At 37.2% G+C, this 15,352-nt stretch overlaps 1 protein-coding gene across 1 annotated transcript in view; it reads right to left on the reverse strand.

Annotated features, from left to right (window-relative positions):
• Positions 1–8,334: 8,334 nt before the first annotated feature.
• The window catches only part of SPATA16 (spermatogenesis associated 16), a 264,944-nt gene continuing 257,926 nt past the window's right edge, over positions 8,335–15,352 (reverse strand). Inside the window, 1 exon segment of the mRNA XM_017889485.1 lies at positions 8,335–8,667. Within this exon segment, the coding sequence (XP_017744974.1) occupies positions 8,545–8,667 (123 nt within the window). The 3' untranslated portion in view covers positions 8,335–8,544.

Raw genomic sequence — 15,352 nt, forward strand, 5'->3', positions numbered from 1 at the left:
AAAAAAAAAAAAAAAAAAAAAAAAAAAAAAAAAAAAAAAGGGAGTTTCTCTGCACAAGCCCTCTCTTTGCCTGCTGCCATCCATGTAAGATGTGACTTGCTCCTCCATGTCTTCTGACATGATTGTGAGGCCTCCTCAGCCATGTGGCACTATAAGTCCAATAAATCTCTTTCTTTTGTAAATTGCCCAGTCTCAGGTACATCTTTATCAGCAGCGAGAAAGCAGACTAATACAGGTACCCATCATCCTGAAATATGGGGTGCTCCAGGGTGGGGTTACCCAAAAGATAGGGCAGCAAGTTAGGTAGAGCTGGTTCTTGAAATCCCAGTGCCTTTGAAGTAGTCTGGAATCTCTTGTGGAAATAGGGAGCTGCTTCTGCTGTGAAAGTGTGTGACATTCATACACCCATGCAGATTCAGATTGTGAAATTCATAAAGATTGTTCTGATCATGGTGTGGAGGGGGGATTGGAGTGAGGAGAAATCAGGGAAAATGGTACCTGTTATGGGGTGCATCATTGTGACCCCCCAAATTCATGTGTTGAAAGCCTAACCTTCAATGGGATGATATTAGGAGATGCAGCCTTTGGGAGGTAATTAGGTCATAAGGGTAGAGACTTAATGATGGGATTATTGTTTTCATAAATAGAGACACAGTGAGCTTGCTTCCCTTTTCTATTCTCTACCAGGTGAGAATACAGCAGGAAAGCATCCATTTATAAGCCAGGAAGAGGGTCCTCACCAGACATCAGATCTGCTAGCACCTTGATCTTGAACTTCCTAGACTCCATAACTAGGAGTAATAAATGTTGTTTATGCCACCCAGTTTATGATAATTTGTTACAGCAGCAAACTGATTGAGGCAAGGCCCATCCACAGTGACAACTCGTAGGAGATGCGAAAAAGTCTGAACTAAGGCAATGACAGTGGGAATGAAGCAGGCAAGGTGGAAAAATTTGACATTTTGTGCTAGAATAGAAAAAAAAAGACTGCCTTATTGCAAAGTATAAGGGAGAAGACATAATTCTATCTTAAAAAGATCTAGAGTTCTAGTAGAGCATGCATATATTTAGTTTTAAATTGTTATTATTTGGACCACAGCTCATTAAATACCTCAAATAATTGGTTTTTCTGTGTTAAACATTTATGAGAAAGGCAAATGACAAGAAAATAGCCTGAAACCAATTTTATTTTCCAGTAAGTCATTTCTACTTTCTGTTTTGGGACCACTTCATATTAGTTCAATTTCGTACATCTTTGGTGTCACATTCCTGCCCCTCTGTCCTCTGAACATCCATTTTCCGGTTGTCCTGCATTCACACACCCACACAGAGCTAGCAGCCCCTTCTTCCCTGCCGCATAGACTCAGTTAGGCAGCACTGTCAGAAATATTTCAGGATAGTCCTTTGCAGTCTTGCCCCTTCTGCTATAGAGTTAACTCCTTTAGGCCAGGGACTGTTTTTTTACTCTACTTTCTATCTCAGAGGGAGGACACTAATATTTAGAGTCTCCACTATGTGTCACACACTATTTAGGCCATTAAAATATATGGGGGCTCTCAAGATCCTTATGTGGACTATTATCATCATTTCATGGATTTGGTAACTGAGATCTGGATTGCACAATGAGAAAGCCAATGCTTTCTGTATTACTTCACATTACTGTCCTAACGTCCATTCTATGTCCTGGCATATATTTGGACGCTTTCGTTTAATAAGCATTATATGGAGGTCAATTTTCTCATCAATAGACAGCTCTTTCTATGCTAGTGGAAGGGAATCTCTGTCTCTGGAGTATATAAATAGTATTGCGTTTCTATTTTGTTCTTAGTTAAATGCATTGTGTGTGTTAGTTCAGGAACTTCACTTTGCTACCACTTATGTTTTTATGGGATAATGTGACTCAAGGGACTAACACTGGTTACAGATGTTCCTAGTACATCCTTGGCTTCTCCTGTGTTAAGTAACCATGTGTTATGTTAACAATAAGATCACAAATCTCAATGCTCTTTGAGTACCTACCTTTGTACTAGTAGAAAATTTCAGGCTTTTCCTGGGATTATTCTGCTCAAGTATTCCCAGGAGGCACTGTTGTGCAAGGTGGATCATTGAGCAATCACCATCTGTCTTCAGCCAAGGCAGATCCTATAGTTCTGCTTTATAAAGAAAGGCTTTATTGGGGAAACAATGCAAGGTTCAGTCAGATGTAATATTTATCATGTCCACAGCATGATGTGCTGGCTGTAGGGCATTGTGTTGGACACACTGTGGGTGCACATTTTGGGAGCAGAACCTGCTTCCTTGTTGATCTCTTATCTTAAGGAAAAGTATCAAAGGGGATAGATACTGATGTTGTCTGGCTCTGTGTCCCCACCCAAATCTCATCTTGAATTGTAACCTGAATTGTAATCCCCATGTGTTGGGGGCGGGACCTGGTGGAAGGTAATTGAATCATGGGGATGGTACCCTCATGCTGTTCTCATGATAGTGAATGAGTTATCATGAGATATGATGGTTTTATAAGAGGCTTGCCCCCTTTGCTCTGCACTTTTCTCTCCTGCCTCCATGTGAAGAAGGACACGTTTGCTTCCCCTTCACCTCTCATCATTATTGTAAGTTTCCTGAGGCCTCTCCAGCCATGTGGAATTGTGAATAAATTAAACCTCCTTCCTTTATAAATTACCTGGTCTTGGGCTGTTCTTTATTAGCAGTGAAAGAACAGACTAATACAGATAGTAACAGACTATAGGATTTTCATGGCCAGTTGTCTGGAAAAGCCAATTGCCCTGCTCCTGGGGACCTTGGGTCCACAGAAACTTACAGTCGAGGTCTGAAGGCTGAGATCCAGTTCAGCTCATCCTGCCAGAAGAAGGGGAGAGCTCTCAATTCCATCTGACTTATTGTCCAGGCCAGTGCTGTTCAACAGAAATGTGATTTGAGCCACCTATGTAATTTTTAATATTTTAATAACTACATTAAAAAATTAACAAAAAACAGGTAACATTAATTTTAATAATATATTTTATTTGAATCACTATATCTGAAAATTATTGTTTTATGTAATCAATATAAAAATTGTTATTGAGGTGTTTTACATCCTTTTTTAATACCAAGTCTTCGAAATTAAGTGTGTATTTTACACTTACAGCACATCTCAATTTGAATGCTAAATTTTCATCCAAAATACTTGATCTGTATTTAGATTTCATAAAATGTATAGTTAAAAAGTCAATATTCATACCCAAGTTGTCCCAAATATACTTCAACATTTTCCAATAACTGAATTGAGTATCAGTTTTTAACTGATTTTAACTTGTTAAAGTTAAGTTTAAATTTAAAAATTTAGTTATTTGCACTAGCCAATTTCAGGGCCTCAGTTGTCCCACATGAGTAGTGCCTACCAAATTGGACAGAGTGAGTTCCCATGGTCATTTTTGGGCAATCTCAGGCATGTATATTTCTAATTTTACTTAGGACCCACAAGGTCCTAAAAACAGTAACATGAAAATAAAACACAGAAAAGCAGTATATCAATTCCCTATTCTGGACTAAAACTGCCTGGTTCAAATTCAAGCTTTGCTACTTTCAAGCTGTAAGAAAGTCACTCCACCCCTTGGGCTTGACGTTATTATTAGGTAAAAAGAAGATAACATTTCTTGTCTCAGCATTGGGATAAGGACTAAGCTGAACAATGTTTGGTTTATAGTCAGTTGTCAATACAGGTAAGGTATTACTGCTTCATTGTTTAAAAATTATTTCATAATTCATTATGTCATTTATTCCTTACTAAAACCTTATTAGGTAGGAAAAGAATTATCCCTTTTTACACAGAGCTAGGATTTGAACACAGGTCTTCAAAATCTAAGCCCATTTTGCTTTTCATATTGATGATTACTATCATCATCAGCTAACTTGAGTGGTACCCGTGAGAGGTATCTTTCTATTTAACAGCTGTACTACACCAGCTTTCCCTTCCGGCTTTATGGAAGCAGACCTGAGACAACAATTTTATCTGTAAACCTGTTGTATGAGTTTTAGAGAAAGGGCTGACTTCCTACTAACATCAGGGATTTGGTCTTCTCATTTCTTACTAAATATTTCCCTTGCTACTTTTTCAAACATTTATCTTAAAAGGAAACTAAAGTCTTGATTATTAATGCATATTAATTCTGCACATTGCCTTGGATTGGCAGATCACAATAAAAGCATATATTCAATATACAATTTTCAAATTCCCATACTATTTATTATATCACATGCATGGAGAATAATTTTGGCTTTGATTACCTCCTGCAGTCTGAGTGTCTCTGGCTTTTTTCATTAAGATACAAACAGAGTATGCTCACATTATAACTTTTGGGATGCTCTTTGGATCTCTTTTCTGACTTACCTTTCCTTTGATGGTTTGTCATAAATAGCTGCCTGCCTCCAAGTGTCATTACACTCCATCTTGACAATCTGCTGCTTGTCAAGATTGTACAATAGTCCTTTGTATCCATGTCCATGAGCCCAGGAAACTGCTGAGTGGATCAGGCCACTTGTGAAATATCTGATTGAACTTAGACTCCATCATACCATCTCAATGAATCAAGCCACCGTAAATCACAGCTTTGCTCTGCCAGTGGTCTCAACCTTCAATACCTTTTGATTTAAGGGACGTTGGTCTGTGATCATCTCATATTTCATGAGATGATATACTGTGAGTACAGGGAAAGAACTAAACAAAATAATCAGAGGAGAAACTTATAGGGAACACAAGTGAGACAGATAAGGGACAACCCACATATTACCATATTTGTTATTTGTAAACACAGATAAAATACCATAATTGGTTCTTTAGTAATAGTTACTTAGTGACCTTCTGGACTTCCTGCACCAGGGATGCTTGGTGGAGGCAGTCAGAAAAATTTTTACGCCTTAAAGAATTCTTTTTTTTTTTTTTTTTTTTGAGGCGGAGTCTCCGCTCTGTCCGCCCGGACTTGAAGTGCAGTGGCCACATTCTCAGCTCCACTGGCAAGGCCTCCGCCCTCCCTGGGTTTTTTAAAACGCCCCATTTCCTCCCTGCCCCTTCAGCCTCCCGAAAGTAGCTGGGACCACAGGCCCGCCCCGCGCCACCTCGCCCGGCTAGGGTTTTTGTATTTTTTAGTAGAGACCCGGGGGTTTTTCCACCGTGGTTTTTAGCCAGGAAATTGGTCCCCTCGATTTCCCCCTGACCTCGTTGATTTCCAAACCCCCAGTCCCTCGCCCTCCCAACAAAGTGCTGGGGGGGGTTACAGGGCTTTGAAGGCCACCGCCGCCCCGGCCAAGAATTCCTTTAACCGTGAGAATGCATTTCTTTCTGGGCCTCCTGGTCTGCCCCGCAAATCAACCATTATTTATGATGCCCAGTATCAGAAATCATATAATACTATATTTCCTGCAAAAAATTAATTTTTTTTTTTTTTCTTAAAATAAAAAAAAAATAATATTTTTTTATATAGAACTAGGAAGAAAAGGTGATGTGAATTAGTTCTTTCTCTGCAAAGTGATAAATAATTTTAAAAGACTTTATTATCGAGGAACATATTACATAACATTAAGGAAAAGATAACAAAATTACTCATAATTGCTCCTCCTAGAGACAACCATTCTTAATATCTTATTTCTTTCCAGTCTTTTATAGGTAGATATTTAATAACAAATATATATTTAATTCAAATTATAATGTAGTTATAATTATGTGGCATATATTAATAGTCCTATATCTTACTTTTTTCTTTTAACATAATTTTATAAAAAGTTTTATTTTCAACTGACAACTAATAATTGTATATAATGTGATATTTCATTATATGTGTATATTGTGGAATGATCCAATCAGGCTAATTAACATACCCCTCACTGCAAATATTTATCACTTCATTATGGTGAGAACATTTAAAATCCTCTTTTAGCTATTTTGAAATACACGTTATCGTTAACTTGTAGTCACCATCCTATGGAATAGATTACCAGGACTTACTCCTCCTTTCTAACCATAATTTTGTCCTCTTTGACCAATGTCTTCCCTTTTCCTGTCTCCCCCAAGTTTCTTGTAACTACTATTCAACTCTCTACTTCTGTGAGCATCCTTTCTGTTCCAGGGGTGTGTGAAAATGTGCAGCCACTCCTCTGCTTGGGAGGGTGAGTTGCTGCCAGTGGTTTCTGTCTTGGCTCCATTAGTGGCAGCTATACGTGGGGAATGTCAATGGGGTCCAGGAATGTGGCGGTGTAGGGGTGTCTGGCCCCCAGGGCAAGATGCTGTGTAGTGGGCACGGGGTTCTCAAACTGGCATCCTGCTGGAGCTACTTAGGACCTGGGTGTTCGTGGGGCTCTTTGTGGGCTCCCTCTCTGGAGTACAGTCTTCAGGCCATTCTTTATGTTACTCAGGGTCTGCAAGGGTCAAGGGGCTTTCCAATGGCTAGGACTGCAGGAGTCTGCAGTGGGAATATGGACCACTAGGGGTCTCTCACTTACCCTTAACCTGCATTAGAAAACTTCTCCAGGCTCCCAGCCAATACGAGCTGAGCAGGCTGACCTGCTTCCCTTTCCTTCCTTGCTTTCAGTGTTTCCTTTCCCTTGTCAGATGAATTCCAGTGTTCTCTCTTATATAATCTATTTGAAGTATAATTATCTACTTGCTGTTTGGTTCTTCTTTGTGGAAGAAGCAAGTGCCAGATGCATTTAGTCAGCCACCTTGAACTGTTTTGTCCTCTGATAATTCTTTTACCTTATTGAGGAATCCCCATATTGTTTTCCAAAATGGTTGTACTAATTTACAATACCACCAAGCATCTACAAGGGGTTTTTTTTCTTCAAATCCTCAACAACACTTAATATCTTTAATCTTTTTATAAATAGCAAATCTAACATATGTTAGGTGATATCTCACTGTGGTTTTAATTTACATTTCTCTGATGATTAGAGATGTTGAGCATTTTATATATCTGTTGTCCACTTATATTTTCATTTGAGAAATGTCTTTTCAGGTCTTTTGCCATTTTTTATATGGTTGTTTTATTTTTACTGAGTAGTTTGAGTTCCTTGTATATTTTAGATATTAGCCCTTTATCCAATAAATGATTTGCAAATATTTCATCCCAATCTGTGGGTTGTCTCTTCATTCTGTTAATCGTTTCCTTTGCTGTGCAAAAGCTCTTTAGTTTGATGCAAACCCAGTTGTTTATTTTTGCTTTCATTACGTGTGCTTTTGGGCTCTTAAGAAATCGCAGCCCAGACCAATGTTATGGAGCTTCCCTTCTATATTCCCTACTAGTAGTTTTACAATTGCAGATCTTACATTTAAGTCTTTAACCCGTTTTGAGTTGATTCTTGTATAAGGAGTGGAACAATGGTCCATTTTTACTTTTCTGCATGTGGATATCCAATTTTACCAATGCCTTTCACTGAAGAGATCATCCTTTCCTCATTGTGTATTCTTGGCACCTTTGTCAAAAGTCAATTGACCATAAATGTGTGGGTTTATTTTAGAGCTCTGTATCTTATTTCATTGGTCAATGTGCTGCTTTATTTTAGGGCTCTGTATCCTATTTCATTGGTCAATGTGCTGTTTTTGTGCTAGTCCCATGCTGTTTTGATTACTATAGCTTTGTAATCTATTTTGAAATCCAGTAGTATGATGCCTCTAGCTTTAATATTATAAATTTTTGTATGTTATTAGGTTAAGATTGGATAAACTGTCATAAATCATTTAGTCTATTACTTCTGCTGGGAAATTTTTATTGGTTTCATTTTATTTTTTGAGCTTTTATCAATGTATTCCAAAATTCTATTTATTTTTCACTATTAAACAAATTATGTTTTCCTATTTTACTCAGGATCTGGGCTCTTCCTCCTTATTTTATTCTCAGATCTTTTTGTTGGCATCAGTTGAGGTCTTCAGTGATGGCTGTCAACTCACTACTTTGTCAAACATGTGCAAACTTGACTACCTTGTCAGATTTGTGTTGCATAGCTTAAGGGGCAGAGAAAATACAATATAAAGGATCTAGAGGAAAACAACAACTTAATGAGACAACTTAACTGATGTCAGCCATACCATGGATGACTATCTTTATAAGAGTTGGGAAAGTACATTATAAGTTTTATAAGTTCAATTTTGCATTTATATTGTTTTCTATATCTGTAGGTGGCCCGTGAATAATTCTTAATGAATGCACATGATTATAGATGTATACTATAAACATTATTGGGTAGACCTGGTATACCTTCATCCATTTTGAAAGATCAAGGCAGTGAAAGAGGTATCAATGGTTATTTTATAAGCTCTTTAAACAAGAAAAATCTGAACAAAAGTCAAGTCAAACCTGCTGAGAATATTTATTGCTGTCAGTTGAGATTAATGAAACATAGAGTGTCTTTGGTAAAGATGAACTGAGGGGAATACACCTCTTTCTTTTGGTGACAAGTTTTTGTTATCCAGCTGTCACAGTGCTAGGTGGGCATTGGGATGGGTGCCCTTGCCTCCTCTTCTGGGGTGTCTTAGTGGTAGTGCCTGCTCCCTAATGACTAGCTTTGTTGAACAATTTGAAGTCGCTTCATTTTTGTTTTTTGCCTTCGAGCCATTCTCAGTTTTTTAGTTTTTAAGAAACTGTCCTCTAATTGGTATAGAAAATCTTCAATTTGTCCAACCTAGAAGAAATAAACAGATGCAACAAGATTTTTTGTTGGTATCCTGGGTTTTGTATACTTATAAAAAATGGTGAGGTATTTAAAATAAATGGCACATACAAATCCATGTTGGAACAGAACTGGCAGAAACAGAAATGATTAAACACAAAAGCCTCCTTCTGTTTTCATTACAGGTCCCCCTGTTTTACTAACTTAATGCAAAGCAGAAGCACAGGAGTTTGCTTTATCACTTGGTCCAAGGTATTGGAATGGAAATGGGGATTACTGTCACCATGCAGTTTTTAATGGTCAGTAAAACCAGGGATTTCAAAAGAAAGTGGATGGTAAAAGATTAATCCATGGCAAGCCTTTTCTCCATCTCCTTTGCCAACAATAAGAGTGAAAACAAACAAACTTACCTCCCTCAAAGCCAGAGATTCTAGCATTTAGATGCCCCTAACCAACATGGGAGAAAAATGAATATTTGTATAGTCTTGGCAAGAATCATTTCTTCTTTCAATCAAAACAAAATTCTGAAAGAATGCATTCTTTTAAAAAACACCACACTCCAGGGAATAAGATAAAATAATGATATACACAACAATTCTTGAAAAAGAATTAGTCTTTCTTCAAAGAAAACTTACAATTATTCAATGGCAGTTGATAGAATGTATCATACTGTTTGTCAGAAAAAAACTATAGAACAAAAGTTTACACATATGCTGAATTGAGTTCTCATGAAAGTCAGTAGATATACAATTCATACTTAACCCTGACTTCTAGGACCTGCATATTGTATTAGCCTAACATTACTCACTGAAGAGCTCATTGTCATAAAGTTAACTCAAAGCTAGAGCACTTACTATTCAAGGTACATGAACGTATCATCTACTTAAGATAAAAGCACTTACAACTTCAATTTTCCAATTTTGAGTTCCACTTTTAAATTGCTTGATTTATCATTCAGAGTAATATCCAAAGGATGATTCAGATTGTCAAAAAGAGAATAATAAATAGTAGCACTCATCCATATGTTATGCTTAGATCTTATATCATACTAGTGATATAAACTGTCCACTGTTTTTTTTAAGAAAACAAAATAAATTGTTTATATGAAAACTATTCTTTTGAAACTCTTGTAAAACTATTTCAGGTACATTTTTTAAAAGCACATTGTTTTTTAAGATGTCTGATCACTGCAGGACACATCAAAATCATTTGACAGAATATTCTTGGATTCCTCCATGAAGTCAATGCATTATTCTATGTATTCCATATATATATACACACACACACACACACACATACATACATACACAATATCTGATTTTCACCAAAGTAAGACATTTAAAAATCAACATGGAGCACAATCAGTGCAAATATAATGGATGGCAGCTTACCATTACTTCAATAGTTGAGTTGATGATTCATTCACATTATTTGTACTGACAATATATCATTTAAATCAAAGCTCTTTACAATGAGAATATTTGCAATTAGCCCAAATATAATTTAAAATTACAATTCTAATGCAGTAAAAAAGCTTCCTTCAATAAGACAGTGAAATAATTGTTTTTAAATATCCATTAGGTATCTGCTGTCTTTTAAAAACAATTGTATTCATTAAGAGTAGTATTTAGTAACAGGTTTGCATTTTATTTTAAAAAGACAAAGAAGAAACACAAGATGTGTCACTGGAAAAAAAGAATTCTGCTGAATTAACTGGGCAGGTCCAGACCACATATTATGTGCGTGCTGTATCTGGCCTGTATGTTCATCTCCTACCTGGCCTGTCTCCCTCCTGTGCTTTTAATCCATCTCATAAAGATGCCAGAATGAACTTTTAAACAGATAAATCTGATCTCACATCTTTCCCTTGCTCAAATTACATTAAATGGATTTCTAAACTCTTACCATGGCCTATACACCTGTATACCTGGGTTATCAGGTTTCACTTGCATCTCTGGCACTAACATCAATCCATCTGCTTTAGCTATGGGGGACATCTCTCAATTATCTGAGCACAGCCATGCACTGGTCTATGTCCCCTCCATCTTCCTAATGGAACATGTCCATTAGAACACTTACATATCCTCTGCATTTCATGTCAAACATCAATGCCTCAGGGAAGTCTTCCTTTAGAACCGAGGCCAAGTTGGTTGTCTCAGTAATATTTTTTCATCTTTTTAGATATCATAATTTTTAAACTTAATTGTTTATAATGATTTATATAATATCTGTCTTCTCATCTGGACTTTCAGCTCCATAAGGCAGGGACCAGGTCCATGTTGTCCACTATTTCCAAAACCTAGGATATTGTAGACCCTCAGTAATCCTATTCTCTAATAAAAGAGTTGAAGAGATTCAGAAAACCATGTGGTTTTTCCATATTTAAGTGATGCCTGGAATGAAGGATATCAGAAGGCCTTCTTTTCCTCTATAAATTAAATAAACATGACTTTCTCATGCCACCATTCTTTTACCATTGTTTAGCTTTGAGACTGTCAAGACAAGCAAGGTTATCACAAGGTGTTGCCTGTATACTTGAAACAGCCAGGAATAGAAAGGGCACTGGAGAGGAGTCAGCAGGAATGTTGAATTCTGCTCTCGGGTTGGCTTCTAACCCTGCTCTGTGACCCCAGGGAAATTACTTGGCCTTTCTGAACTTCAGTTTTCACCAACAGTTGGTATTAAAAGAGGATTGGCCTGGATAATTTTCAAAGACACATCTGGTCATAAAATTCCATGACTTACAACCATATCAGATCCAAGTAGTCCAATCCTAAAAATGAGTACTCATATTTTCAAATCAGAGGTTATTCTCTTAGATTACACCATTAGATGAATGACACAATATGCAGAAAAGTAAGTCAATTTTAGCTTCTATACTTACTGACGTGTAGGAGAGCTGCAACATGTTTTTTAGAAAAGCTGGTTCTTTCTTTTCATTTTTTTTTTATGTCAAGGAAAGAAAAATGCTGGTTAAAGAGAAAATAGATTCATATAACTAGAAGAACAGATTGCAAATGATAGAAATTTCTGTAAAGCCCTTGGGAAAATAAAATACAAAGAAATATGTAAGTACACAAGAAAGTACACAGGAAAGTACACAGTTTTTGAAGCAGGGGCTTTATTAGACTCTCTTTGGTACAGAATCTACTTGCTTAACTGTATCAGATAGGCTACTTGGTCATTCTGGGTCTAACTTTCCCTTTGCAAAATGGGCAGGTAACATTTTCGTGTGTGTATATATGTGCCAATGCTGACTTGACATTACAGTGATATGGACATTAGACCAAATGAGCTTGCAGAGAATTTTAGGCTGTCTGATGATGGAAGGGAACGAACTATCTCTGTCGGAGGGCAGGTTCTGACCCATCATATGACTGTTGGTCATAACCCATGTCAAAGAGTAAGGAAATTGTCATCAGCCAGTTTCTCAACGCCTTTTAATTCACATTTAAACACTACTATTATGGGCTGAATCATGTTCCCCTCTCAATTTATGTGTTAAAGTACCCAGTACTTTCGAATGTGGCCTTATCTGGAGGTATTTACATAGCTAATCAAGTTAAAATGAGGTCTTTAGGGCAGGCCCTAATCCAGAATGACTGGTGTCATTATAAAACAGGGACATTTGGAGACAGATGCACATACAGGAAGAATACCATGTGAAGAGGAAGGCAGAGATTGGGGTGATGCCCCCACAAGCCAAGGTACGATAAAGAATGCCAGCAAATCACCAGAATAGGGAAGAGGCATGGAACAGTTCCTTCTTCACAGCCCTTGGAGGACCCAACCTTGAAGACACTGATTTCAGATTCTTACGCTCCAGAATTGTGAAACAATACATTTCTGTTATTTAAGCCCCTCAGTTTTTGGTACTTTGCTATGGCAGTCCTAGCATATAACTACTAAGCTATAAAGTGAAGGGAAGAGCAATTAAGTTATAATTTTCCCCTCAAACATGACTTTGATCCGTTCTGAAACTCTCATTTCCCACTGATGTTCCCTACTTGGTTGATGCCCCCGGCACAGGTATAGTATATACCTTGGGAACCAGGCTTCTCTCTTGCCAGTAATGGCTGTGAGAAGAAGTTGATCTCAAACATGAATGAACAAGTAAATTATACTGAGAAGGAAGATGCTGGGCTTGAATTTAGGCTTCCTATTAAATTTCATGTAGTCTGAATCAAGGAGAGAGGATTAGGTGTGTTTATATGGGTTTGCTTGCACATGTTCATGCCTTAGGAATTGAGTGCTCAAATAATTATTTTAATTAAAGCTTTAAAAGATTTTTTTAAAGAAGCAAGTTGAGGAAATAGGAACAAAATTCATCAGGAATAAATATCAGGCTTATATGACTATAGTGGTAGTTACAGAATGGGAATGTGTTTCAGTGATTAGCAGTTTGGACCAAAATCTTCTCGGCAAAACAGACATTTCACCCCACCACAGTGGATTTGATAACGTTAGTTTCTTTGCTCTGTTCCAGTTTTATTTCCAGACCAAAAGCTTTTAAATATTTATCATCCAAAATGGTTTGAATTTTAATTCTTATTAGAATTACAGTTGTTTTCAAATAGGCTTGAAATTAATTTCTAAAATAAACTTAGTTTCTGAAACGGAGTTGTTTCTACTATTCATAATACAGCAGTTTCCTTTAGCTTTGGGCTGGTATTCAAACAGACAGACACGTCCCTAAGTTTTTCCTTTTTCATTTAGTGAATTTGGTATATTATTTAGTTTTTTGTCATAAGAGTGTAACATAAAAATCTGGGGTACCTACCCCTGAGATTTTATAAAACGTACAAAAAAAAAATGCCAAACTATATCACCAACTCTTGAAAATACCCATAATGATAAGTCTTTTCAGTGTGTTTAATATAGAATTAGAAACGCTTATGAAATTTTGCTATCACATAGTCCAGGAAACTATGTGTTATGGTCTGAATGTCTATGTGCCCCCAAATTCATATGTTGAAATTCTAACTCCCAAAGTGATAGTATTAGAATGTAAGATCTTTGGGAGGTGATTAGGTCACAAGAATGGAGCTCTCGTGAATGGCATTAGTACCCTTATGAAAAGAGGCCCAAGGGAACTTGTTTGCTCTGTCCACCATGTGAAGACACAGCTAGAAGGCACCATCTATGAACCAGAAAAGGGGCCTTCAGTGGACACTGAGTCTGCCACTGCCTTGATTTTCCAGCCTCTAGAATGATGAAAAATAAATTTCTGTTGTTCATAAGCTACCCAGTCTATGGCATTTTATTATAGCAGCCTGAACAGGCTACCATGTATCATAGTTTTTAAAAAATTCATTTTGGTAAGATTTATCTGAAGGTTTGAATATATTATTAAATTAAACTTTTGTTTTGAGATAATTGAGGATTCATACACATCAGTAAAAAGTAACTCATTAACACCCAGCATAATTTTTACCCAGTGTCTGTCAGTGGTAATATCTTGCAAAACTATAGAATACTACAGCCAGGATATTGACATTGATACAGTCAAGACACGGAACAGTTCTATTACCACAAAGATATGTTGTTTGTTGCCTCTCATGTTGCCTTTTTATAGCCATCTGTTTTCCTCCTGGTCCCTAACTTCTTCTTAAGCCCTGGCAACCACAATACAAGTTTTTTTTTTTTTTTTTTTTTTTGAGACAGTCTCGCTCTGTCACCCAATCAGCATAGTCTCGGCTCACAGTAACCTCTGCCTCTTGGGTTCAAGTGATTCTCTTGCCTCAGCATCCTGAGTAGCTGGGATTACAGGCATGTGCCACCACAGTAGGCTAGTTTTTGTATTTTTGGTAGAGACAGGGTTTTGCCATGTTGCTCAGGCTGGTCTCGAACTCCTGGCCTCAAGTGATCCGCCTGCATCAGCCTCCCAAAGTGCTGGGATTAGAAGTGAGCCACCGTGCCTAGCCATAGGTTCTTCATTTATATAATTTTGTTATTGCAAGAAGGTTATCTAAATGGAATTATATAGTATATAACTCTACACTTCTCTGGAGATTTATTCAGGTTGTTGTATCAATAGTTTATTTCTTTTTATCACTGACTAATATTCCATGATATGAATTAACCAGTTTGTTTAACCATTCATGCTTTAAAGCATAGTTAGATTATTTCCAGTTTGGGGTTATTGTAAAATAAGTTACAATAACTTGGGCTATTGTAAAATAAGTTATAAACATTTGTATACAGGTCTTTGTTTGAACATGTCTTTATTTTTCTGGGATAAAAGCCCAGGAGGGCAATTTCTAGGTTATATGGGAGTTGCATATTTAATTTTATTTTTTTTTCAGTAGTGCTGATTGGTTGGATTGGAAATGAAATCAAAGGGAGTCGAAGCTGTCTTGTGCTGAGTCAGTTCTGGGTGGACGCCACAAGGTCAGATGAGCCAGTTTATCTGTCCGGGTGGTGTCAGCTGATCAGGTGCAGCATCTGCCAAATATCTCAAACACTGATCTTAGGCTTTATAATAGTGATGTTATCCCTAGGTTATATTTAGTTTTATTTATTTATTTTTGAGATGGAGTCTCACTCTGTCACCCAGGCTGGAGTGCAGTGGCGCGATCTCCTGCTCACCGCAACCTCCACCTCCCAGGTTCACACCATTCTCCCTCAGCCTCCCGAGTAACTGAGACTAAAGGTGCCCACCACTACGCCCAGCTAATTTTCTGTATTTTTTTTTAGC

This window comes from Rhinopithecus bieti, unplaced genomic scaffold (assembly GCF_001698545.2).
Source record: "Rhinopithecus bieti isolate Rb0 unplaced genomic scaffold, ASM169854v2 scaffold_18353, whole genome shotgun sequence".
NCBI classification, from domain to species: domain Eukaryota; kingdom Metazoa; phylum Chordata; class Mammalia; order Primates; family Cercopithecidae; genus Rhinopithecus; species Rhinopithecus bieti.